This window comes from Clupea harengus, chromosome 12 (assembly GCF_900700415.2).
Source record: "Clupea harengus chromosome 12, Ch_v2.0.2, whole genome shotgun sequence".
NCBI classification, from domain to species: domain Eukaryota; kingdom Metazoa; phylum Chordata; class Actinopteri; order Clupeiformes; family Clupeidae; genus Clupea; species Clupea harengus.
This window is the reverse complement of record NC_045163.1, coordinates 4,688,284-4,712,620: the sequence shown is the minus strand read 5'-3', so window position 1 is coordinate 4,712,620 and position 24,337 is coordinate 4,688,284. Positions and strand designations below refer to the sequence as shown.

Here is a 24,337-nt window from a genome sequence, read left to right as displayed (position 1 = left end):
CAGGGAGTGGGTGGGTCTGTCTGTCTGTCTGTCTGTCTGTCTGTCTGTCTGTCTGCCTGTCTGTCTGCCTGTCTGTCTGTCTGTCTGTCTGTCTGTCTGTCTGTCTGTCTGTCTGCCTGTCTGTCTGTCTGCCTGTCTGTCTGTCTGTCTGCCTGTCTGTCTGTCTGTCTGTCTGTCTGTCTGTCTGTCTGTCTGTCTGTCTGTCTGTCTGTCTGTCTGTCTGTCTGTCTGTCTGTCTGTCTGTCTGAGCACAGGCTGGGGGATGGGTCACCTGCGCCATTTGTGGCCAAATTTGGGGGAGTCTACTTAATGACCTTATCTTCATTGGCACAGCTGTGGCATTGCAGACAGACAGCTCACCAACCAACACCCTGCAGTTCTGAGGAATGTTCAGGGAAACCACGATCAGGAAGCTTCCCCTTCTCCTCCCCCCCACTACTGCAAAGCAAGAGCTTGGCTTGGAGACTACAGAGAGCACAGCAAGGGGAACCTTTACATAACCCAGCACACATCTTATACGAGAATGAAATAAAAGTTTGTGTTTTTTCTGTCAGAGCATTATGAGTGATTGTACACTTGGAGGAGTACTCGAGTGTCTCAGTAAACAATACCAAAACGACACATTTTTCCACAAATGCTTCAGTCTCACCACATGACGTGTGTGTGGGTGTGTGTGTGCGCGCATTACTGACAGTCAACATTTATACAGATTGTGTGAGTGTGTTTAACGAATGACAGTGCCATATCTGCATGTGTATATGTATACATGTGTTTGTGTTTTCCTGTGTGTGTGAGCGTGCGCGCGTGTGTGTGTGTGTACTCTGAGGGTTCTGGTAAAGGTGTGTGCTCAGTCAGTGCGTTTGTGCAGGTGTGGGGTCACATGCAGTCCACCACGTTGCTGGAGCCCTGGCCCACGTCTCGGATCTGGCTGATGTGGGAGGAGCACACAGCCACGCCCGCCCCCGCCCTGCAGTGAGACACGGAGCCCACCAGCTCCCACCTGAGAGAGAGAGAGAGAGAGAGAGAGAGAGAGAGAGATGTTATGGCGATCTATACTTCCTGAATGGATTTAACCTTTGGGATTAGGGCAAAGTCATACTTTGGATGTGTGTGTGTGTGTGTGTGTGTAATTTCACCTCACCTGTTCATGCGGGGCTCATAAGCTTCCACTGTGTTCAGGTAGATGTTCCCGTTGTGTCCACCCACGGCATAGACACGCCCCATCACCGTGGCCACACCCACTCCACCACGGGGCGTGGTCAGCTCTGCAACATATTCCCAGCGAGTGGTACGGGGGTCGAATCTCTCCACTGAGCTTAACGGGGAGTTATCATCAAAACCACCTGCACAAATAACACACACATCAACGCACATACACAAATCACACAAACCGAATATATGCATAACAAATGGTTATTGGAAATGGATACAAATGGATATTGTACTGTTGGTACAGATTGCGGTATTATGCCTGTGTTGAACACCATGTAAGACACTCGTAAGACGTAGAAACTAGAAGGATAAGAAAGTGTAACATTTCAATGTGAGCCCCATAAAGAAAGACTTTCCTTAATAAAGTCCAATTTAAAGTTTCCTGTCCTGGACTGCTCCTTGACCTTGCCTGTTTTTACAAGAATATCACAGCTACACGTGGATCATCTTATTCAACCAAATACACACATAACTAAATAACCAATACAAACTGAATGTCTATGCCTCACAGCTCAGGGATAATAGTCAAATACTATAAAGGGTTTCAGTGGAGAGGTGAAGCCTCAGATTAGGGCTGGGCGATATGGACAAAAAGCCATTCTCAATCCATGCCCATTTTTGCTATGCATATAAGATCAAGCATTCAAACCTAGATTGTACACACACACACACACACACACACACACACACACACACACACACACACACACACACACACACACACACACACACACACACACACAAGCCAGAGAGGATGTGCCAGGCCAGCAGTTATGAATGCTGTGTGATGCTGTTTGTACAACTTATTTACAGAAACGCACATAGATATATACATACATCCATACATAAATGCATACATACATTAATTGGAAATATGTAAAGTGACTGAGAAAAACTGTGCCAGTCTGAAGCTTCTGACGGTGTATTAAATGAATAAAGTGTAAAATTGCCAATATGTCTTGTTGGTTGCTTGTTACTGATCGAGAGTTCAATCATCCAATCCACCAAACAACTCAAAACCAAGAGTCAATACCAACAGGAGAATACACTGTTTAGCATTGGCAGAGAATTTTGGCAAATTTGACCTGGGCGCTACCCACATAGTCAGCTGTGCTGCTCATCCCACAAATGCATGATCCTTACAAGTTGGACATCATTGGAAAGGTGAATAAACAGGCTTTCCAACGATAAATAAAATACAATGACAATTAGCATTATAATAGTAAAGTAATCTTTAGGTGTGAATATATAAGTCAATACTGTTGACTGCCGTGGCCACTATGGGGACTATAGGGACCTCCACAGATGGAGAGGGAGAGAGAGAGCAGGGGTGGGGTGTGAGAGAGCAGAGAAAGAGAGAGGGGCAAACACTGGCACGAGAGGAAACAGGTTATGTAACACAGCATGAAACTATATCGGTGTGAACAGTATTATCTCATCCTATATCTCTTTTGAAAACATGTCAATATACCGTACGAAGTCTATGTAGCACCCACCCCTACTTCAGATGACTCCTCACATTCAGTCTGCCATAAAAGCCTGTCTCTGCTGACCACCACTGATCACTAACTTCTCCACTATTATCTTCACCTTCACCCACTCACCTCCATCCTTTTATTCCCTCTCTCTCTTGGCTGCAGATTGGACACAATCATGTGACTGCCACCAAAGAGGACAAGGGTGACGGCGTGACGAAGGTAAAGATTAACTGGGCAGACTGGGGTGCCACTTCCTCAGCTCCTCTCATTTAGCCTCTAACAAGAGGAGGCTGCCTCTGTTTAAGTCACTCACAATGCCTTTCCCAGTGTCAGTCATCACACCTTTCAGTCATCTGCTCCCTCCCGCTCCTCACAGCTCCTCTGACTCTCTGCCTTTCTTCTGCTCAAACCAAACGGGTGACTTACCACATCGTGTAGAGGCAGCCATCTTAACCCTCACTCATTCACTCCCTCACTCTGTCACTGTCACTCTCTCATCCACTCACTCACACATTCACACACTCCCTCCCTCTCCTCAACTCACCGACGACGTAGAGGCACCCGTTGAGCTCGCTGACGCCGTTGCCGGCCCGCCGCTGGCCCATCTCCTGTACATGTGTCCACTTGTTGAGATGAGGGTTGAAACGTTCCACACTCGACAAGGACGCGATGCCATCATTCCCTCCCACCGCATACACATGACTCTGGGGGTGGAAACATTAACCTATTACTTTAAAATAATACCAGTGGCTTGTGTTCTGGAGCACAGCATGGTAATTCAACAAATACAAGTAATAACTGAATATATAAGTCATAATAAGTCAAAATATAGAGAATAATAATGAATCGACCGATTAGATATAAGTAATAAATCAACAGATTTAAGAGTTTCTGATGGAAGTCTAATTTCCTATTGTGAAATACTGTCATTCCAGTCAATGGCAGCATATATTACACTTGGATCAGAAGTTTACTTTCATTGTGACAAAGTGTGAGTAAGTGTTCATGACCTTCATCAAATAAAACAAACGGAAAAACACCAACTTTTAAAGGTACGGTATGTAGGATTTAGGGTATTCATAATAATGCTTTCATTAGTGTATAATCACCTGTAACTATGAATCGTTGTGTTTCGTTAGCTTAGAATGAGCCTTTCGTATCTACATAGGGAGCGGGTCCTCGTCCACGCAGTCTGCCATGTTGCACCGCCATGTTTCTACAGTAGCCCAGAATGGACAAACCAAAATACTGGCCCTAGAATGGGTCTTTTGCATTCATATGGCACCTGGTGACCACCATAGCTTCTCATACACCCTTGAATTCAGTTGGTTGCAATCTGCAGCCTCACCACTAGATGTCACTGAATCCTACATGCTGTACCTCTAAACCTACAGGATGTACTGTAAAGTAAAACAAAAAGCTTTACAAAAAAAAAAAAAACACGTTATAAAAATAAAATAAAAAGCTTTATAAAAAAATTTAAAAAAACACTTTATAAAAATAAAATAAAAAGCTTTATAAAAATAAATAAAATGCTTTATATATAAAAAGAAAAAAAAAGCTTTATAATTTTGGAGACCAAAACTCTATCCTACACTCTGGAAACATGACAATAATGACATTTTCATGGCCATCACTGTGATAAGCACCTTTAAATTCCTTTACAAAAACATTTCCTTTACACTGTTGCTGTAAAACAATTACCCAGAAGTCTTTGCACTTACCCCAAGGGCAACAGAGCCCACCCCGCCACGGGGCGTGTTCATAGCGGCCACGGTGCTCCAGCGGTCGGCCTCAATGTCGTAACGCTCCACGTCGCTGTAGCAGGAGTTGTCATCCAGACCTCCAATGGCATAGATGGGGCCACCCAGAGCTGCTAGGGCTATACCCCTCCTTCACATGTTTAACACAAACACACACACACACACACACAAGCAACACACACAAACAACATGTTTACAGTTGGTCACATATTTGCATATGTATACACAGGCACACAACCTTGTTCACAAGGGGAAAAAAATACCAAGTTCAGGATTAAAATCATCCTCTTCAGACATACCTCTTAATGTTCATGGAGGCCTTCATCGTCCACTTGTTAGTCAGCGGGTCAAACATCTCCATGCTGCCCAGATGCTCACTTCCATCATGGCCGCCAACCGCATAGACCTTCCCTGAGGGGAATCACAGAGTTTCATCAATGCTGAGGAGAAGACTGCTTTCACATAAACTTCAAATACATAATGCAAAAACTCTTATTATCCACGGCAGAAAGCAACAATATAGACCCTACACTCACGTAGTGAATAAGTAATATGACTGAGACTGAATAAGTGGCAGAATATTAATGACTCATGTATAGAAGCAATCATCCATAGATAACCAACATCATAAAACCATAGAGTCTTAGAGCACAGAGATTTGGACACGTGGATTACGGATGCATTTAGAGACATGTTTCAGGACGGAGGCGTGATTCAGCAAGGCTCGATTCCAAAAGCCCAAATCCCCCAGGCTTTTCGTGGGCAAGGCCAGATGCCGGTGCCGACTCCACATGAAAAACAAACGAGCTGATGAAAGAGCCCTGTGAAATCTCTCCACCTTAAAGAGACCCCTCGCTTTAATATTTAACCATGCGCGCCGGCGGGAGGAAGCGTGTGAAGTCGGACAGAGCGGAGCTCCAAAAGCACCGCGCCGAGGCCCTTTCCAGACCCGGAGGAGACGGCGGTGTCTCCGAGCGCGAGCGCGGCCCCGACCACATCTAACGCGCCGGGGAGGTGGCAGCGCTCCAGTCAAGCTGCCGTCTGTTCACAGAGTAGCCCACATAACACATCTGAGGGGCCCACGGGCTAAATTTAACTGCTTCTGCGGTGCTTTTGCGAAAGAGCACGCAAACAAACAAACAACAGACGGGAAAAGCTGAGTGGACATGGCCAAGTTTGGGGACATTACAGTTAAACTTCTTTTTTACTTCGTTTTACTTCTGCCTGGAATGCACATGTGCTCAGTGGGTAACTCTAAAGGTTGGGGAAGCAGGATCGATAACAAGACAAACTGAGTCTGAGGAAAGAAAGACCTTCCTAAATAAAAATTATAAAAAATAAATAAATAAATAAAAATACATATTTTTCATCGTTATATCCTGATTCAAAGTCTTCTGGCACAGATGGTGACCCAGCTAATTCACCAACTCCCCAGCCCTCTCTCCTCTTTGAGTTTGCATGCTCCATATTACATCACTCACCTCCGACTGATATGACTCCTACGTGGCGCCGTCTGCTGTTCATCTCGGGACCAAAGAACCAGCTGTTCTTGCTGATGTTGTAGCACTCAATGCTGCGGAACGGGTCTCCAGAACCGCCTCTGCCACCAACACAAAACAGCACACCTGTGCAGGAGAGGGCAAAGGTCAGTCACACTCTCTCTGTATCTTGTTTGCGCGCGCACACACACACACACACACACACACACACACACACACACACACACACACACACACACACACACACACACACACACACAGAACTGGTGCAACACTTCAGCCTCACATGGCTGCCTCATAAAAAAAACACTGGCAGATTAACCAGCCTCGCCTTCATCTGATGCTTATTCCATACTAAATGGATATTAATCAGATTACATCACAGTAACATGAGATTAACTGTGACACTGATGACAGCTGAGTGTGCAGTGCTAAAGCCGATTACTCAAAACCACTGAAAACAATTCAGTCAGCATGTAAAACCATTCTGAACGGGGCACAATGGCAAGTCGGGCAACAAAGACTGTGTGTGTGTGTGTGTGTGTGTGTGTGTGTGTGTGTGTGTGTGTGTGTGTGTGTGTGTGTGTGTGTGTGTGTGTGTGTGCATGTAGGTATAAGTACCTGCTGTGTGTTTGCGGGGCGTTGTGCGGATTGAGTACTCAAAGTCGGGCACACTCTTGTTGCTGAGGTGCAGGTGATAATTGCGCGCTTCGTCCAGCAGGTCCCGGCAGCTGAGGCTGCTCTTGATCATCTCCTCTCGGGCCACCGTAGTCGTCAGAAATTCCACTGGCAGCAGGGGAAGACGCACCTAAAGCCAGTCAATACACATGGTGCAATAAACCACAAATTAGCAATACACTTTAAAACTAGCAAAAAAAAAAAAAAAAAACAATGAATAGAAAGGCATTTACACACAATCAGCCTGTTCTAATCATGTTCTACTGCTTTTATTCCGACTACATATAAAACCCTATTCACTCAAAATACACATCCAATCCTTCAATCAACTAAGTAACATGCGTAATATCTATACGTAAAACCTGAGTATGTGGTTCATCTCGTATCTCCTCTGACCTGAGACATGATCTGGTCCAGCCAGTCCTCGTGGTGCTGCGGGTTGGCCTTGAGCCACTTGATGGCCGCCTGGTAGACCTGCGTCTCCGAGTGGATGTTGAGGTCGGGCGAGCCCAGCAGCGTGCGCAGGTGCTGGGGCGAGACGGCCGGGAAGTCGTCGCTGTCCACCACCTGGCTAAAGTGCTCGCAGGCGTAGCGGTCGGCCATGGCCATCAGGTCCACGCGGTGGTGGCTCTCGGCGAAGGTGCGCACGGCCAGACAGTTAGAGGGGTGGAAGTGGGCCTTCATGTACTCACAGCAGGCCCGCGCCACCAGCTCCACCTGGAGGATGCAGGCGGCGTAGAGCAGCGGCTGCACGTTGTCCACGGTCAGCGTGAGGCGCGACGAGTACGCAAAGCTCACCAGGTCCTGGATGGCCTCGCCGTCAAAGTCGCGAATCTCGATCAGGTCCTGTTTGGCCTCTGCCATTTCCGACAGGAACATGGCACGGAAGTAGGGGATGACGCACGCGAGCACCAGCTTGTGACACGCGATCATCCGGCTGCCCACCTACAGAGAAACACGAAGAGGGAAGAAAGAAATACGTATTTAGAGAAGAAGAAAAAGTGTGGGTGTACAGTGAGATACCACGAGCTCATAGCCTGAGTTGAGACCACTTAGTCCCACCAGTACACAGACCAAAGAGAAACTATTAACAAATGGAAAACGTGCACCGCACACATCCACTACAAGTAACACATGTGCTGGTAAGAGAAGTTTCAGATGCTCCCATATCACATCAATTGGGTGTGGTCTTTCTCTCTCATCAGATCAAGATGGGTGAGAACTAGATATTTTATAAGCTACTCTTTCGGGCAAATCCATCAATGGGTGGACAAAATAATAATACTGTAGAAAACATTTAACTGGTGTACTAACATTCTAAGACCTGAGAGCTATTGGAAATGATGGATTTGATCCTTGAGGCCGCTCATATTTTCCATGTGGCTTCCACAAATAAGTGCCACTTAAATGTCAACAAACAATGGGATTCCCCTATATTTGAAAGCTCCTGGGTAACACACGAACTGGCCTTCCGTACGAATTTTCTCTCTGATATTAGGGTAAATTAATTACTTTACCATAATTGCAACTGTCAAGAACAACTTTGACTTTTCCAGTTCTAGTATGTGCTGTCATCTATTGCTTTAGGTAAAATTAACATTTGTTTTCATATAGAACTTTAATTAAATTCTGATACTTCCTAAAAACATCAAATTAAGTTGCGTAACTGACGTTACAAAACATGACTAACGATGTCATATGTTATCTGTTACATCCGATGTATGTGACTGATGTTACATATTTCAGCAGCAGCCCTGTCAGCACAAATAGCTGACCTGGGGTTTTGCTTGCTATGGATCAGTTACTCATAACCTCTAGTAAGAGAATTGTGAAAGGCGCTAAATATATCATGGTGAAAGGTTAACCAATAAAATTAATGTGGACTAGGCCTTATTTTTCCAGTGATTACATAAATATTGGAGCTGTAAACAGCGATATGCAAAGTGTTGGCTTGTGACCTGTTTATTGTAAGTGGACAAGTTTTAACGTCACTATATTTATTTAATTAATTATAAATAAATAACCATTTTCTTTGATTATTACTCTGAAATATAGTCTTTAAATTGTAATAGATATTTTTCCATGTCAAGCCAGGGCCAAGTATAGTTAGTCATAAAACCCTCCAATTTGTAATGTCAGTCATGACGTATTCACCACTTTCCCCCTAAGAATATCCTGATGAGGCTTTGTTTTCATTTACATTCCACCGCAGAAGAACAGTTTTCTCCGAGTTAAGATTCCCTCTGTGCAGAAAGGATGAAGTGAGTGCTCAACACTCCCCCGACCTCTAGTGACCTTCTGACTGCATTTGAGGAAAAAAAAAAAAACTCCCATTGAAGGAAAACACTTCCATCCATTCATGACTGGTGGCATTCACTCAATAGCCAGACTGAGTGCATGGAAAGCTTGGCTAATACTCCGGACTGTCAGCGCTCTGGGGATTAAACTCTTTACATTGATGCTGATGACACCAGCTCTCTCACCAGCTCAGCTCGTTCACCATTTCTGCCCCACTCAGGCATTAGACCAAAGCCAGATCCAGTATTAAGGTATAAAGGTATACAGAAAGAGCAATACATCAAAGAGACTGAGTTGAGAGGAAAAGGTAAAGAGCCGTCATCATTACTAAGCTCATGCATTAGGGAGCATCCAATGCGTCTGTGATTCTAGCAGCGCTTGTGCTTCGAGGAAAATGCATCCATGATGCTGGTGTTAGCAAAAAGGCGATAAGCTAGCAGAGCGTGCTGCCAGCACGGCCTACCTTCAGCGTGACGTCACAGAGCTCGCCTGCCTCGTAAAACTGCCGCAGTGAGTTGTGGAAGTCCTTCCAAGCCTCCTGGGCCTGAAAGACGAAGGTGCCGTCGACCTCGCACTCGGCCTCCGGGCGCCGCGCTGGTCGTTTCTCCTTTAGCCGCTGTTGCTTGCTCTGCTCCGTTACCACGTCGCCTGGAGCCATGGCCACTCACGCGTGCCAGAGCCTACCATGGATGGACAGAGAGAAGACAGAAGGAGAGGAGATGAGGAGCGGGAAGAGAGAGAGAGAGAAACAGAGGGGGGAGAGACAGGTCACCCTAAAAGTCAAAAGAAGGACAAACAACAGTGCTGTGTAGAATGGATTAAAGGACTGCCCTGACCAAAGAACAGAGGAGGACCAGGGTCCAGCTATGGCATAACAGATCCCGACTGTCCACAGCAAATCTCTTAATGTTAGATTAGACACATCAACGACCAACAGAGCATGTATGGAGAAAAAAACAAATCAGGGTCGAAAAATTGATAATATAGAAAGTCTCGCTCTCTCTCTTTCTATTTTCTCTGCCACCCACACCACACAGACTGCACTCATCCTCTGGAGAGGCCACCCTCCCTCTGAATACTCTCGCTGTGAGACTGGAGCTGATCAGTATTCCTCCCAGCACTGAGGCCACAGGAGGCTACATACCCCATATTTCACAGAGCATATACTATGCTCAAAGGCTCTCTTAGCAGCGGTACAAACTCTTTTCCAAACCTGCAACATCTCAAATTCCATATTGTCATGATATGATGTAATCTATCTAAACTTACATCATCTGACTTTGTTGCTAAAGGACTGATTGTATTACGTACCCTGTGGGGATAGGAAAATTGCAGTTTTCGGAGCAAAAAAACATGCTTAAGGCTGTATTGTAAAATATAAAATTACTTCTCCTCTAAAACTGCAAATCTGAAGAAATAGGGAAGAGTACGTTTTTAATTCTAACTCATTCTTTAAGGTGTTTTCGATACAGGCTAGAACACTCATTTAAAAAAATGCATAAATGCAATGCATACTACCAGTGGTGCCAGAGAAACATCTATACATTCTTTCTGAGAGGCTGATGGGACAAAGGCAAACACGGGGAAGCCTTCTTCACACATTGTTGATAACTTCTTCCTATTTTCTTAAAATAGCTACAGTTAACACTTATGACCAGAGAAAGTACATTCTTTATAGTTCAATCGAGCTTACAATATACATTACATGTCAAATTTACATGCCACCTGCAAACATTTGTATTCTCTTGTTAAGCACACAACCGATGGAACCATATCAGAGAAACTGCAAATCCTAAATCAGCACACCAGCTAATCAGTTAGACGGGGTTTTTTCCAACACATTTTTAAAAGCATCCATTTCCTGTCAAAATATGATGCAAAGATGACTACTCACGCTACACAAACTCTATACATACACACGCTATACAAACACATTTGCGCCCTACCAAAGTATGACTAGTTTCGCCGAAACTGTATTTAAAGTAAAACTTAAAGTAAGATGGATCAAATGCACTGTCATTAGCTGGTTAAACAGCACACACAAGGTAAGCAGGAAAGAGTCGTGTGGTGCTTCTGACAGCAGATTTTACAGCTAAGCTTTTCTATGTTAACTTATACTGAGTTTCCCCTATATTAGGAACGCGTTAATTGCCAAATCCCAAGTGTGGTCTAAGTTAAATCTACAACGGCTTTGACAACAAAAGTAACTCAACTTTGCAAACGCTAAACACTTGTTCCTAACTTAGCTAATAAATGTTAGCTAAGTTGTTACTTAGCTATGCTTGCTAACGTTCGCTTCCCTATCTAATTAACACTGCACTCTTGACTTACATTACAAGTTAAACATTTCGTTTGTTAACCCATACTGAATAAGCAAGCCAGCTGCTGACTTGCTGCTACAGTAGTCACAATTAGTATCTACAGCTGTGAAGTTTGTAATTATTCCATTTAGCTTTCTATTTGCTAACACCTGACATTAGTGAGGAAAGTTGGCTAGCAAGCGTTAGCTGGCTAATGTTGGTTTACCCTCATAATAAATCAGGAACATTTCCCTACAAGTAGCAATCCAGTTATTCGTTACCGTTATCGGGTTTGTCATTTAACATCAAAGGTAAAGCTGAACACAGATTCCCATTTAGTTCATACATCATGAGGCTACCTAGTAACCACTCATTACAAGGCAAGTCTGAGCTGTGTCACTTTCAGCCATCATCACAACATGGCTAGCTAGCAAGCTATATCATTGATAGCAAGCTTGCAGCTTTCCTGTTAAAAAAAACTAAATCTGATAAAGGTAGTCGAGACAGCGTGGCGATATTTGCCGCTTATAGCCAAGCCAGGTAATCATAGACTAATGTACTGCGAAACATAAACAATATTATCCGTATCTGATCCTACCTCATCTTGGGAATCGTCTTCAGTCTCCCCTCTCTCCCTGGCTCTCTCTTTCACACACACGCACACTCATTCACGCAGGCGATGCATAAAAAAATCTACCCACTCTCACTGTTTGTTGTGTTATGATCAAGAATGCATTATGGGTAATGAAGTCCCAAATCGTCTGACTCACTGTTGAGAAGAACACTTATCAACTGATGTGTTTGGCACACTATCACAGTACAAAAAAGCTTGACCACCTCAATACAAAGACACCGCAAAAAACTTTTTTTTATTACAGGATAAAACATAAGACAACATTAAATTCACATTTCAACTAGGAAATGATTTCCATCTGTTTATCAAAGCTCATTTTATTTTTGAAACTGTGATTAATGTAATACCAGTAAGAACAGTGACCAAAACGACACCAAGTAGTACAAAGTTCTTGATTCCCTAGAACAATAAAAAGATAGATAATACATTACTATTGAAATGCAAAACTATATTTAGGCAACATAATCCCTATCTAGGCCTACTGAAGGCCTATTGGGCTTATGAAACATTTACCTATTACAATTTCCAGTAAAAACAGCAATCAAACATGTATCGGTGATGCAGTCAGGACATTTTAAAATTACCTTAATCTCTCGGAAGCAGAATACACTCCATGCCAAAGACACTAGAGCAGGTCCCTGTAAAAATATATTTGTTCAAATGTTGTCATTAGCATTATTTAAAAAGTTCAAAACTGTATTTCCTTCAACTTCGTAAAGTATGCACCCATAAAACAGTAATTATACCAAACCAGTGGCTGAAAAACTAAACTTCATTCTACTACTATACAATATATTATGGATGGCAATAAACAGCATACTAAACCAAGTCATATAAATTGAAATTGTAATACTATATGTATTTTACTGTATGTTGCTGAATGTCAGATAAAACAGTGTGGCTGTGTTGTCTCAAAACTCTCCAAAAGTACATGGGTAAAGACAAAAGGTCTCAGCATGTGCATTGAAGGTATGTGTTTTGATACTGTATATGTAAACTGCAGGTAACCAATCAATTTGGTCCTCATTTTACAATGAAACAAAGTCTAATTTAATCTATCTATCATATTATAAATACCTTCTTGTCTTTAGAAATTAGAAATAATGTACAGGAAAATCATCAATAAAATCATTTGATAGTCAACACAATATCTTATGTAATTATTTATTAGTGTACAGTTTATTGTATATGCTGAGATACTCACAGCTGTCCCAATGGCGTATGTTATAACACTTCCAAGATAATAACAGGATAAAAACCAGGCAACTTGGCTTCCAAACTGCAAGGATCCTGAGACAAAAGCTAGGAGGCAGAGAAGGAGAGCACCAGATTTAAATATACAGTCTGATAAATGGACAAATTATTGAAATTCTGTCTCATCACATCACTTACAGCATGACTTAAAGTTGTGATTATGATCTCAGCTATATCCCCAAAAATACAGACTTTTATGAACACTGCTTCACTGCAGATTTGGTTAGAGTGACTTTGTTTTTCTATGTACCTGGTAGAACACATTTTGAAGGAAGATGAGGTCTGTTCTTCATGACTGCACAGTACACATAGAATGCAACAGTTGTTGTGGCAAAAGCACCGGTCATGAATGGAAAAATGTAATCCAGATCTGTAGGCGTCAAATTGAGTTAGATGGAATTGAAAGACAGCATGCAAATCTGTTCACACACAGTTCAGCCTACTAGTGTTTGAGACTTGAATGATGGGAGGGAGTGGATGATGATGGATGGGAGTGTAACGCTACATTACATTTGTATTCCATACACACCATATTGACTGGCCCCACTGAATTGTGTGTTGTTTCTCTCTGCGCTGTTTTTCACATAGATGATTGGAGTGTAACAACACCCATAGAGCACACCAGCAAATGTAGCCAGAGAGCAGCCCCTGCAGGAGGGAGGAGAATATTTTATAGTATTTGTCTCCGTATTAGTTTAAATGTAACAAAGTGATTCCGTTTGAACAATGTTTGCTTCATGTGTAATTCAATCACAATGTCTATGAACACTGGTCTTGAAAAAGTATAGGCCTTAGTTAGGATGTTTGCTTTGCAGTAGCTCACATGATCTTTCTCTGAAGGGGACTGAGTTTATCCTCCCACGGCTCTTCTTTGGACTTAACCAGAATGCACTCGTCCACTAGGCTGTCCAGCTAATTGGAGAAAGAGTCATGAGAAGTACTCACATATGTGAGCAGTCAACAAGCAGTCAACAAATCGTTAATCTGACAGATTAAGACATTTTTGGTGGTGGTATTACACAGTTACCGGTGTGTTTTATATATCCACATCATATTATATGAGGCAGTCTGAAAGGTAACACCACATCAGTAACTATTCTGACTAAAGAATAGTGCATTAGTGATTAGCATTAGCATCACTTTAGTACTTTTTCTCCATACCTTGTTGTCATGACTCTTGTCAGTCTCATTCTGAAAGAGGGGCTCTATATCCTCTGCTTGCTCATCCTCTGTACTTCCCTCCGTTTTCATGAAGAACACAATCAGCACACTCAAGGAACAAAGGGAGAAAAATCACTTATTTTTACACACACACTGTGTATGTGCTGCCAAGTATAGTGTTAGTATTAGAGCGGAACTAAGTTCCAAGCTAAAAAGGATTATTCAGAAAAAGTCAACAACTCTTTTACGTGTGCAGGGAATCAAGGAAGATTTCTGATTACCACATCACCACACTATGCACTTGAATATTTGAGTGTCACCCTAACCCCAGCTTTTTGGATTCAGACATATGTCTTATTTTATTTTCTCCAGCAGGGCAGAAGGTTAAAATACCGTAGTTTGTGTGGACTTCTGTTTTGACACAAATACCAATTTATTTACAACGACAAATTTGTTGTTAATGTTGTTTGTAAAGCCTTAAATTCAACAAGGGTGGTTTCTTACCTGACTGTTGCCAGAGCAGTCCCGATGTAATTCAACACAGGACTTGCAACATCCTGTGGAACGAGTCCAAACCAACCGAATCTGAGTAGAATGAGCAAAACAAGTATCACAGTCTAGCAATTACTCGCTAGAGCACTTCTAACAAAGAGTAAGTGCCCGTAAAACTGCCAGTGTGTCTCCTTGGATAATCTTGCCATTTCATTAAAAAGCCATTTGGACTGATGCCATGTCACAGTGCATGAAAAGGGTCTTGTAAAGTTGTGTAAGTTACCTGCCACTAGCCCAGCCCATCAGGAGACAAAATGTTGACCATATCAGGAATCCCAGTCCCAGTCCAATGGTCCTTATAATTGCTATGGTAGTGAGGTTGCCTTTACAACACAAAGAAGCAAGTTGTACAATTGTATATTCATTAACGGCCTTATATAATAAAATTGCAATATAACACACGCACGCACGCACGCACACACACACACACACACACACACACGCACACACACACAAACACACACTCATGAAATCTGGGTGTCTTCATTTCATCTCATCTCACCTATGCCAAAGAGACATCCTGCCACTATGCTGAGAAGCCATGTTTGTGGGCTGCCCTGAATGAAATGCACTGGGAGAGACTCAAGCCACATGGCAGAGCAGAAAACCCACTGGAAGAACAAGCCTATCACATCCAAGGAGGGAAACAGGACAATTAGCTACAAGACATGATAAGAATATGGTGGCCATGACTGATGTTAATAACTAGCACAAATAAGACAAGAAAAACATTAGTACTATTACAGCCAAGGGCAGCAAGATTAATTACTTAATGTTTAACATACAGCTGCAGAGCAATAACTTGCTTTAAATCATGAGTTGTAGACTGTGAAAGCCTGGGCCCTCACCATCTCCTGTCTCTGTGCGTTTGATTGGAACGAGCGAGCTGCCAAAGCCGATGATAGACAGGCCTAGAGATATGAACCCTTTGATGTACAGCTGTGTGCCGGTGGTGTTCGGTGTGAGCTGTGATGTGTTTGACTCAGCTCTCTGGGAGCCCTTGAACACCAGAAGATCCCCCTGCCACCTGTCTACACACAGAGAACACACAGAGAACACATGATAGCGTGTCACTTCCCCTCCTGACAATTATGTTTATGTGCTCACAGCTTTATGTGTGCATGGGTACTGTGTCATAAGGGCCCGGTCGAATAAAAAGCCAAAGAGAAGTTGGTGTTATTGTGCCCTTCGTGAGTCCACGAGCTGTAAAGCCATAATACCTTCGTTTAGCACTAAGATGTCACATGAGATGATGGGGACATGAAGTACAGCATTTTGCTGGTTAAACATTGAAAACCCTGGTCTCACTCTATTCAATCTCTCTCACTCATCATGCAATTGTACAGTTCCACAATTAACTTAGATTTGACTGAAACTAAATTTGGGTGAGCCTCCAATGCTACAATAGCATTCTCATTTGAGCAAAATGTTGAAAAAAAAAATCTCCTGTCAAGAACATTTCTAAACAAGTATGTGTGACATATGAGGATAGCGAATGAGATACACACCAGTTAGACAGCATTCCAACATAATTGTACAACATAAATGGCCTGTTAGCCCTGGTTGTCGTTTAAAACCAAAATGTTGGAAAACAAAATGATACATTCACTATCTGATCCATCCCACTCCATTTCCACCCTGATGAATTACCTATCTGAACTGAATCAACACCTATCCAAACACACCGGCAAATGGAATCATAAAAATAGGGATGAATATAGTTGGAAGGAGAAGCATAGGTATGCCTGCTGTACTCACGGAGGTTTAGGCTGGTGTCATAGACCTGAGAAGCAGCCACCTGCATCAGGATGGCCACGGCACAGACTCGGACGAGGAGCCACTGAACCGCCATCTCTAGCCGTTACACTCCACTGCTCACTCACCAGAGAAACTTCAAAATATGTGCGGAGATACACACACACACACACAGCTCCTCAGCACACAACAGAGATACAAAGGCACAAACACAGCTCATCAGCACACAACAGAGATACACAGGCACAAACACAGCTCTTCAGCACACAACAGAGACAACATTGCACCTTACCCTCCCCAAACTCTCTGGGGGAAACTCAGTGCAAGGGAAGGGTTACGCAAGGAATTTTAATAGGTGACATGACAACATCTCTACTGAGACAGCAGTATTTTTTCACGTCATTTTTTTTTCTCTTGTTGAAAAAATAGGAGAGTACAGAACTTGGGAGAAATTTCCAATATTGACTTAACATCAGTTGGAATGTATTTATTAAAATAAAATTGATTTGTCTTTAAAAAAAAGAATAGTGTACAACAATAAGACAATAATTAAATTAAAAATGATAATGAATGCGAGTTTCACTTGAATTAACAATATCAGTAAAAGGTTTGGGTAATACTGTTTGAAACTTGATTATTCATGAATATGGAAAGGTGTTTATAGCTAAAGCACAAGAAAGATGTAAGCATGTAAGATCCACAGTTGTTTAGAATAATATAAACAAATGAGATAACATTTTATCTGAAAACTATTATTATTATTTTAATATAGTATTGTTTGGTTTTACTTTAAAATTATACTCAATATTGTTTTATGAATGTTATCGCTGCTTATTGCCTAATTTTCTCATTGTTGCTTTTATTCTATTTTATTTAATGTTTTGTAATCGTCTTGGACTTTTAGTGTCCCAATACCTTAACTTTAACCTTAGCTAATAACCTCAGCTAATAACCTTAACTTTAACCTTAGCTAAATACCTTAGCTAATAACCTTAACTTTAACCTTAGCTAATAACCTTAGCTAAATACCTTAACTTTAACCTTAGCTAATAACCTTAGCTAAATACCTTAACTTTAACCTTAGCTAATAACCTTAGCTAAATACCTTAACTTTAACCTTAGCTAATAACCTTAGCTAATAACCTTAGCTAAATACCTTAACTATAATCACTGTATGATATGACTTGATTTGATAAATAATTAATAGTTAATAGTTAAGTCAATATGACAGACACTTTTGTCCAAAATGACTAACAAAACATATTTAAAAAAAATAGAATACTAACAACAATAAAGTATTGTAGGTCACCAAAACCATCTACCAGCACTTCTGGACATTGACGTTGTTTATGCTAAATAACTAGCTAACTGAAACTGAAGCAAAACTTCACTACTCAGAAGATAAAAAATAATGAGATGGACAAACAACAGAAACCCATTTGGCATCACAACAGAAGCTCTACTCTGCATCTACTAAGCATCTACTCTGTCTCCCTTTCTTTCTCCACCTCCATTACTGTAAAATCAAATTAGGAAGTATTTTTTAAGTACACAATACAAATTCAAGGACCGAAGTGTTTTTTCCTATGATGACCACACTTTGTAACCATTTCTTTTAAACTCGGTTGGTTACAGTCAAGCATGAGTTATTACTTCCAGTTTCTCTGAGGTTGCTATTCCTCTTACACTGCGTCCTCTAACTTTAGCAGAAGGAAAAGGTTTCTCATAAGGCTGTGTCTCATACTGATCAGATACTGATTGCAAATTCTTGTCATTGTATTATCAAGTATCATTTCATGTTTTGCTACAATGAATACAGTGCATTGTTAGTTACAAAAGCAGACACGTAAAGAACTTGGTGTCATACCCAAAAGGCATCGTTCAATCAATCAAATCAAATCATGTTTAGAAGAAAAAGGTTACAACACCATATCAACATAACAAGTTAACGTAAAAAGTACAGTAAAAGCACAATAAAAGTACATAATGCAAAGGCATTAGAGTATAACTCTAATAGTCAACCGACTTCTAAGTCTCTTGATTAGCTGAGGATTGCACAGGTGTATCATGCTCAAAACCTATGTTGACTTCACCCTGTCCAGTGTTGACACTTGGGCAGCTCTGTAGGGCCTGGTCAGGTGAGACAGACTCATCTGACGACTTGCATGTGGCAATCCGCTTGTATATCTGATAAACTGACACAGGAGAGCAATGAGCTTCACAACATACCAGGCATGACTTGCTTTTGGTATTGTACACAGTATTGTGAGTTGCACTGGTAGAACCTGAACATTAAAAATGACAGGAAACAGCACTGGTATTAAAAATATTAATAATTGTATCGAATGTTAACCTGTATCTCTCCTGTAAGACCACACTGCAAGACAACTTCAATACACTGCGCCGAAGCTGATAGATGGGTCACATAAAATATGTTCCATCAACTATGGCTGTGTAGATGCAGTTCTCACCTGTTACGAGAAGAAGACAAGAGATGAGCTGAGAGGAGCCGTAGATGAGGGGGAAAGTGAACATGTGCACCAGCTCCTCAGGACTGAAGGAGAGCTGGAGCACCGTTGTGCAGAGATGAACATTCTGGGCTCCGGTCTCCAAGGCAATTGTCCGGCATCTGTCACCACAAAAGGTTAAAGGTCACAAAACTGCCGTACTTTCATTAAACAGAGGGATTTGGAAACATAGCTCATAACAAAATATGTAGGTCAGGGGGAAAAATGACCAAACTAATTCTGTTCTGGTATGTAAAACCTTGATCTCTGACCTACTGGGGTGTGAAGTGGATACAAATAATAATTTAGACCCCAAACACACCCAGTGTAACAAGCCCTGAGGTAGACATTCTTTTGTTGATGTGTGTCTAGACACATATTATGTTGGAACCTTGGTTTGGTGTGAATAAACTGTATGCTATTCTACCACTCAGAAGCACGGTGAGTATTTGTGCAGCTGCTTGACTGGGAGTTTACTGATAAGATTAACCACCCCTGCATTCAACGTAGTGGTTATTTCAAGTTGTATATGGAGGGTGAGAAACACACAACATTAAGTGAACTCTTGTCCTGAAAGCTTAGAGTTGTATCCACCTTGTTTCTTTCACTAAGTGAAATTGGTCAGGGGCAAACCCATATAGCAGGAAAATACGTACAGTATTAAACAGTGAGAAATTCTCTCACCTTTGCCATGACTGCCGCATTATAATAGAAATGGTGAAACCAGCAGCACAGCCGATCATGGGGAAAATAACCCCGACAATCACAATAGATACATCTGTGTTCCACGAGCCACGGTACAGCACAGCGCTTGCAATGCCCACTATCAGCAGCAGCAAACAGCCCACCGCTGAGCCTACCTGCCCAAACCAACAGAGAGAGAAATTAGTTTATCTTCATTAGTTTATGCAAGGCATTCTTGTCAGTGTCTTTAATGACATATCTCAGTACTATAACAACAGTGGGGGAGAGCGGGGTAAGGTGTCACACTGGCAGTTTCTTCAACACTGAAATAGCGACATTGTGTGACTGCCTGAGTCAACATCTTTTCTACCTGAAACTGAGCTGGGCACAATATTCCAACTTTTCCTTTGCCAAAGCAAAATTATGGCATACCAAATTTCATGTAATAAAACGTTTTGGACGCATTTTTTTTTTACTTTTCTATGATAAGACTCTGTTACTAGTGTGTGATGTCATGCTTTTACTATAGTCTTGTTGAATTAGCCTTGGGATTTAGCTCTAATTAGTTCATTAGTGAGTGTGGGGCAAGTTGCTCCAGTGACCAGGGGCATGCTGTCACGTGTGTTGTGTTGACTATTTAAAGCTCTGGCAGGTTTGTTCTCCCTTGAACTGGAAATGCAACTGGTTCGGGTACATCACTAGGTGAGCGGACCTTTACTGTGGTTTAGTGCACAGTAGTGCAACTGGTCAGCGGACCTTTACTGTGGTTTAGTGCGCAGTAGTGCAGCATTTAAAAACCCCTCCTATGTGTGCAGAGAAAAGGCAAGTGCAGAAAGGGAAGGAAGTGTCCAAGTCAAGTTTGGGAAAGCAAAAGAGGGCAACAAAGTAACATTAAACATTGCATTAAACTACAAATATCTCATCATCAGAGCCAGTGTTTCTGCCTTGTCTGTGTGGAACTATTTTCAAAGAGCCAGCCAAAGGATACTTGGGTTCAATGTGTGAGATGCAGCACATGGTCCATGCTGCATGTAGGCTACCTCAGGACAGGAAATGTATGCTTTGTTATTACTTTGAATAGTGCTGGCAGACCATAGGACTTTAGTCTGCCTTCATTATATATCCTGATGGGCATGATTTCGCCCATTTTGTTTTAGAAATGACTGGTTACTTTTATGTTCACTGAAGCTGTTGAGTTCAGTTTCGGATAAAAGATTAAAAAAAATCAAATTTATATTCACAATAACTTACAGGTTCTTATTTGTTCAATAATCTAACGTAACAATTTACCCACTTATTGGGCAAGTTGTCACAAGTGCACAAGTCGCAAGTGCATAATAATGTTGCACCGTAATATTATATAACAATACAATGAATGCATATTATATAACAATACAATTCATTAATATGTGCCCAAGACCAGTTTTGCCATTCTGATGTATCATTTGTAGTCATTGTGAGAAAACCTGAAAAGTGTGACAACATACCCCACTCTCCCTTAATGCAGTACATGATTACATGAAGAGAAGAAACCATTACCCTCAAAATGATCTTTGCTGCTTTTGGCCACTTGTAATTGACAAAGACACCACAGGCCACAGGAACAACTAGACTAATCAGAGTAATACCTGAGAACAAATGGAATATTAGATTATTTAACACAAAATAAAGAACACAATGCTAAATTGACTTGATTGAAAAATCAATGGACATATGATACTAAATTAAGACTACTTTATATTACAATACAGTATCAAGATTTATTTATGGTCTTTTTTGCCTTTATTTGGATAGGGCAGTGAAGTATTTTGGACAGGAGTGAAGAGGTGAGTGAAGAGGTGGGGAGAGGATCGGGAAACGACAGCAGGCCGGAATCAAACCTGTGTCCCCGCGGGCATTGTAGCCCGTAAATGGGGGGCTTATTGGCTCGCGCCACAGTGCCCCCCAGTATCATTGATTATATTCACCATCAAGGCAAATGAAATGTGCCCTGTGAAGCCATGATCAGTCAGATATGTGGCACCATCTGAACTCCTCACCTATATTGGAGTAGGGAATCCTGATGCTGCCAGTCTCCACCCAGGAGCGTGAGTAAACAAGGAGGCACAGCGGCATCATCCCCATCCCAATCACCGTGGAAACACTTGTCATGGTTATGCTTTTCGAGAACAGAGGGACAGAATTTACTTTCCTACTTCATTTCCCACCTAAATTACAAATAACCCAACTGCCGAAGTGATTCGCTCTATTTGCTTTGGTGAGTGACAGCAGTGCTCATCACTGTTTTATAGTGCCCCTTTCTAAAATGGCCATTCAAATTATTGTCAAGTTCAGTGTTTTGCTTGATTAGATTCAACACAGGGTTCAACAGTTCAACAGGTCTCTTTCAAAGAATGACAACCCTTTCGCACTGATAGGGAAATATGAAACTCTGACTAATCAAGTATGGTGCGCCGCAAGGCTACTATCTCCTCTTCTGTTCTCCATCTACACGAATGACCTGAGCTCTCACCACCACTCTGCCAAGATGTTCAAGTATGCAGGTGACACCACCATCCTCGGCCTAATCAGAGATGAGGATGAGTCTCAGTACAACAAGGAGGAAATAGTTGTGGACTTGAGAAGGAGGCCTAACACCAAAGCCTTAGTTAATATATTTGACCAGCCCATAACCCTTACAGACTCTTTAAATATCTGGGCTCGTACATCAGCCAAAATATGAAATGGGATATTAACACCACCCACCCATCAAAAAAGCCCAACAAAGACAATTTCCTCAGACAACTGAAAAAGTTTCATGTGAACAAACACCTTTTGGTGCTCTTCTATAAAGCCATCATAGAAAGTATCATCACTGCATCAATCACTGTCTGGTATGGAAGTTCTGACAGTCGCACAAAGAAGAAACTAGAGAGAGTGGTCACCAAAGCCTCCAACATTATTGGTTTTGACCTTTCATCAGTCCTCTCCTTGTATGCTGACCACATCTTAAATCGTGCAAAGAAGATAATCAGAGACTCCTCCCATCCAAGCCATGACTTTTTTTAACTTCTGCCTTCTGGAAGACGCTACAGATCCATGCGAGCTGGAACAACGCGCCTCAATAACAGCTTCTTCCCTTCTGCTATCACACTCCTGAACTCGCAAAGCTGACCTGGACCTTTTCTTTTTCTTTTTTTTCTCCTCCCATCTCCCCCTCCTTACTGGACTGAGCTACTGTTAAATATGTTAGGTGAAAATTCACCCTAGTTACCTCAGGACTCCGGAGCTGCATATCAGTATATTTATTAGACAAACAACAATTGCAATCGGCTCACTCCCAGCACAAGGCTGAAAGTGAAGCAATTTCACTCACAAACCACAAGGTTTATATACTTAGATGTATCTAATGCTGACGCTGTAAGTGTTTAACATCAAAACAAGGTTCTCGACCGAGCTTCTTGTATTTTCTCAGGGTCGAGAAAACAATAAGTGGCGCCAGTTAATCAAAGTTACACATTTACACAGGAACACAGAAAAGCCATGTTCCTGCTTACATAAGTACATGATTCATAAGGTAATTAATAATACAAGGCACTTGATTATTATATTCTTAAGTCATTAACAGTGTTTGGAAATTATCTCCATCAGCTACCTATGACAAAAAGAATACCACCATCATTGTAGTGTGGCAATAAAGTTTTATCAATCTATCTATCTAAAAGTGTACCTTCTGTGTATGTGTATAAGCAAGGGCTGATAAGAAGAACTAGAATTCCAGAACTAGAATTGAGCCAAGTTGAAGAAATATACTTATATACAACTCCGGAGTCCTGAGGTAACTTGAGTGCATTTTTTACCTAACACGCACTCATTCTCTGAGACAACAGAGCATAGTTCTGAGTTTATAATGTAAATACGGTGATAAGGTTGTGTGGTACTGGTACGTCTGTGTGTCGTAACCACCAATACCACAATGTTCAAATTCAGAGACTAATCTTAACATGAAGCTGAATATCTATCAAACATTTCCCCAGACATTTTCACACAACAGGGGTAACAACAGTAATTTAAGTCAAAAGTATTTTTGCACTCCCATATTTTGAAATCAACATTTAGACTGTACCACCCTCCTCTTGTGAGAAAACAAACACACGCTCACACATGCTCACACAAACCTGAGGTCCATGTCTCCATCGATCCAGTAGGTGATTATGTTTGAAATGGTGCCCCCAGGACAGCACCCCATGATAAGAATGGCTACAGCCTGCAACGGTCTGACAGCGAAAGCCTGGGCCAGCAGGAATGCAGTGAGCGGCATGATGCCAAACTGGCATAAAATCCCAATCAAGACGCCCCATGGTCGGCGTACGTGGGTCCACAGCTTACCTATCTCCACCGTGCAACCCAGGGCAAATACTACCAGAGCCAACAAAATGGTGAGGATTACGTTCAGTGCCTGGTGGAGGGTCATGCCCAGGCCATCCAACGTTGTATTAGAGGCATGGCCCACTTCTATGAGGCTGCTATTTAACATGATGTGTACAGAGGAAGGACAGAGACCAAGTGGAAAGAGTGCTACA

General features: G+C 41.9%; 3 protein-coding genes across 7 annotated transcripts; all 3 read right to left on the bottom strand.

The window, feature by feature from the left end:
• Positions 1-174: 174 nt before the first annotated feature.
• klhl8 (kelch-like family member 8) lies at positions 175-11,953 on the bottom strand. 5 transcript variants are annotated; one of them, XM_031577338.2, is made up of 10 exons: positions 11,827-11,953; positions 9,392-9,608; positions 7,027-7,575; positions 6,574-6,760; positions 5,935-6,078; positions 4,753-4,864; positions 4,415-4,583; positions 3,235-3,394; positions 1,142-1,343; positions 175-1,000 (listed from the first exon to the last, which is right to left on the bottom strand). In XM_031577338.2, exons 2-10 carry the CDS (start codon positions 9,584-9,586, stop codon positions 877-879), a joined length of 1,842 nt encoding a protein of 613 aa, XP_031433198.1. In that variant the 5' UTR covers positions 9,587-9,608; positions 11,827-11,953; the 3' UTR covers positions 175-876. The 5 variants fall into 5 exon arrangements, with proteins under 5 accessions (XP_031433198.1, XP_031433199.1, XP_031433200.1 ...); XM_031577339.2 differs by lacking the exon at positions 11,827-11,953 and adding an exon at positions 11,510-11,752; XM_031577340.2 differs by lacking the exon at positions 11,827-11,953 and adding an exon at positions 11,260-11,487.
• A 125-nt stretch (positions 11,954-12,078) lies between these two features.
• On the bottom strand, positions 12,079-17,672 carry LOC116222767 (transmembrane protein 144-like). The gene is made up of 12 exons (XM_031577343.2): positions 16,588-17,672; positions 15,678-15,860; positions 15,332-15,454; positions 15,053-15,152; positions 14,782-14,862; positions 14,278-14,386; positions 13,940-14,028; positions 13,646-13,764; positions 13,367-13,486; positions 13,067-13,164; positions 12,447-12,500; positions 12,079-12,261 (listed from the first exon to the last, which is right to left on the bottom strand). Exons 1-12 carry the CDS (start codon positions 16,679-16,681, stop codon positions 12,175-12,177), a joined length of 1,257 nt encoding a protein of 418 aa, XP_031433203.1. The 5' UTR covers positions 16,682-17,672; the 3' UTR covers positions 12,079-12,174.
• Positions 17,673-18,200: 528 nt separating this feature from the next.
• Positions 18,201-24,337, bottom strand: LOC105910513 (solute carrier family 10 member 6). The gene is made up of 6 exons (XM_012839271.2): positions 23,933-24,337; positions 21,815-21,933; positions 21,315-21,403; positions 19,776-19,951; positions 19,056-19,213; positions 18,201-18,779 (listed from the first exon to the last, which is right to left on the bottom strand). The coding sequence occupies exons 1-6, from the start codon at positions 24,289-24,291 to the stop codon at positions 18,613-18,615; spliced, it is 1,068 nt and encodes a 355-aa protein (XP_012694725.2). The 5' UTR covers positions 24,292-24,337; the 3' UTR covers positions 18,201-18,612.

Excerpts from the sequence above, each read along its gene's own strand:
- LOC116222767 (XM_031577343.2), bottom strand. The coding sequence starts at position 16,681 with ATGGCGGTTCAGTGGCTCCTCGTCCGAGTCTGTGCCGTGGCCATCCTG. Across the intron at positions 14,863-15,052 it reads ATGGGCTGGGCTAGTGGCAG|ATTCGGTTGGTTTGGACTCG; the intron begins GTAACTTACACA and ends CATTCTACTCAG. Across the intron at positions 13,165-13,366 it reads TTCAAAATGTGTTCTACCAG|CTTTTGTCTCAGGATCCTTG; the intron begins GTACATAGAAAA and ends TCTGCCTCCTAG.
- LOC105910513 (XM_012839271.2), bottom strand. The coding sequence starts at position 24,291 with ATGTTAAATAGCAGCCTCATAGAAGTGGGCCATGCCTCTAATACAACG. Across the intron at positions 21,934-23,932 it reads GATGGAGACATGGACCTCAG|CATAACCATGACAAGTGTTT; the intron begins GTTTGTGTGAGC and ends GTTCTCGAAAAG. Across the intron at positions 19,214-19,775 it reads ATGCGGCAGTCATGGCAAAG|ATGCCGGACAATTGCCTTGG; the intron begins GTGAGAGAATTT and ends TTGTGGTGACAG.
- klhl8 (XM_031577338.2), bottom strand. The coding sequence starts at position 9,586 with ATGGCTCCAGGCGACGTGGTAACGGAGCAGAGCAAGCAACAGCGGCTA. Across the intron at positions 6,079-6,573 it reads GCCCCGCAAACACACAGCAG|GTGTGCTGTTTTGTGTTGGT; the intron begins GTACTTATACCT and ends TCTCCTGCACAG. Across the intron at positions 4,865-5,934 it reads AGGAGTCATATCAGTCGGAG|GGAAGGTCTATGCGGTTGGC; the intron begins GTGAGTGATGTA and ends GATTCCCCTCAG.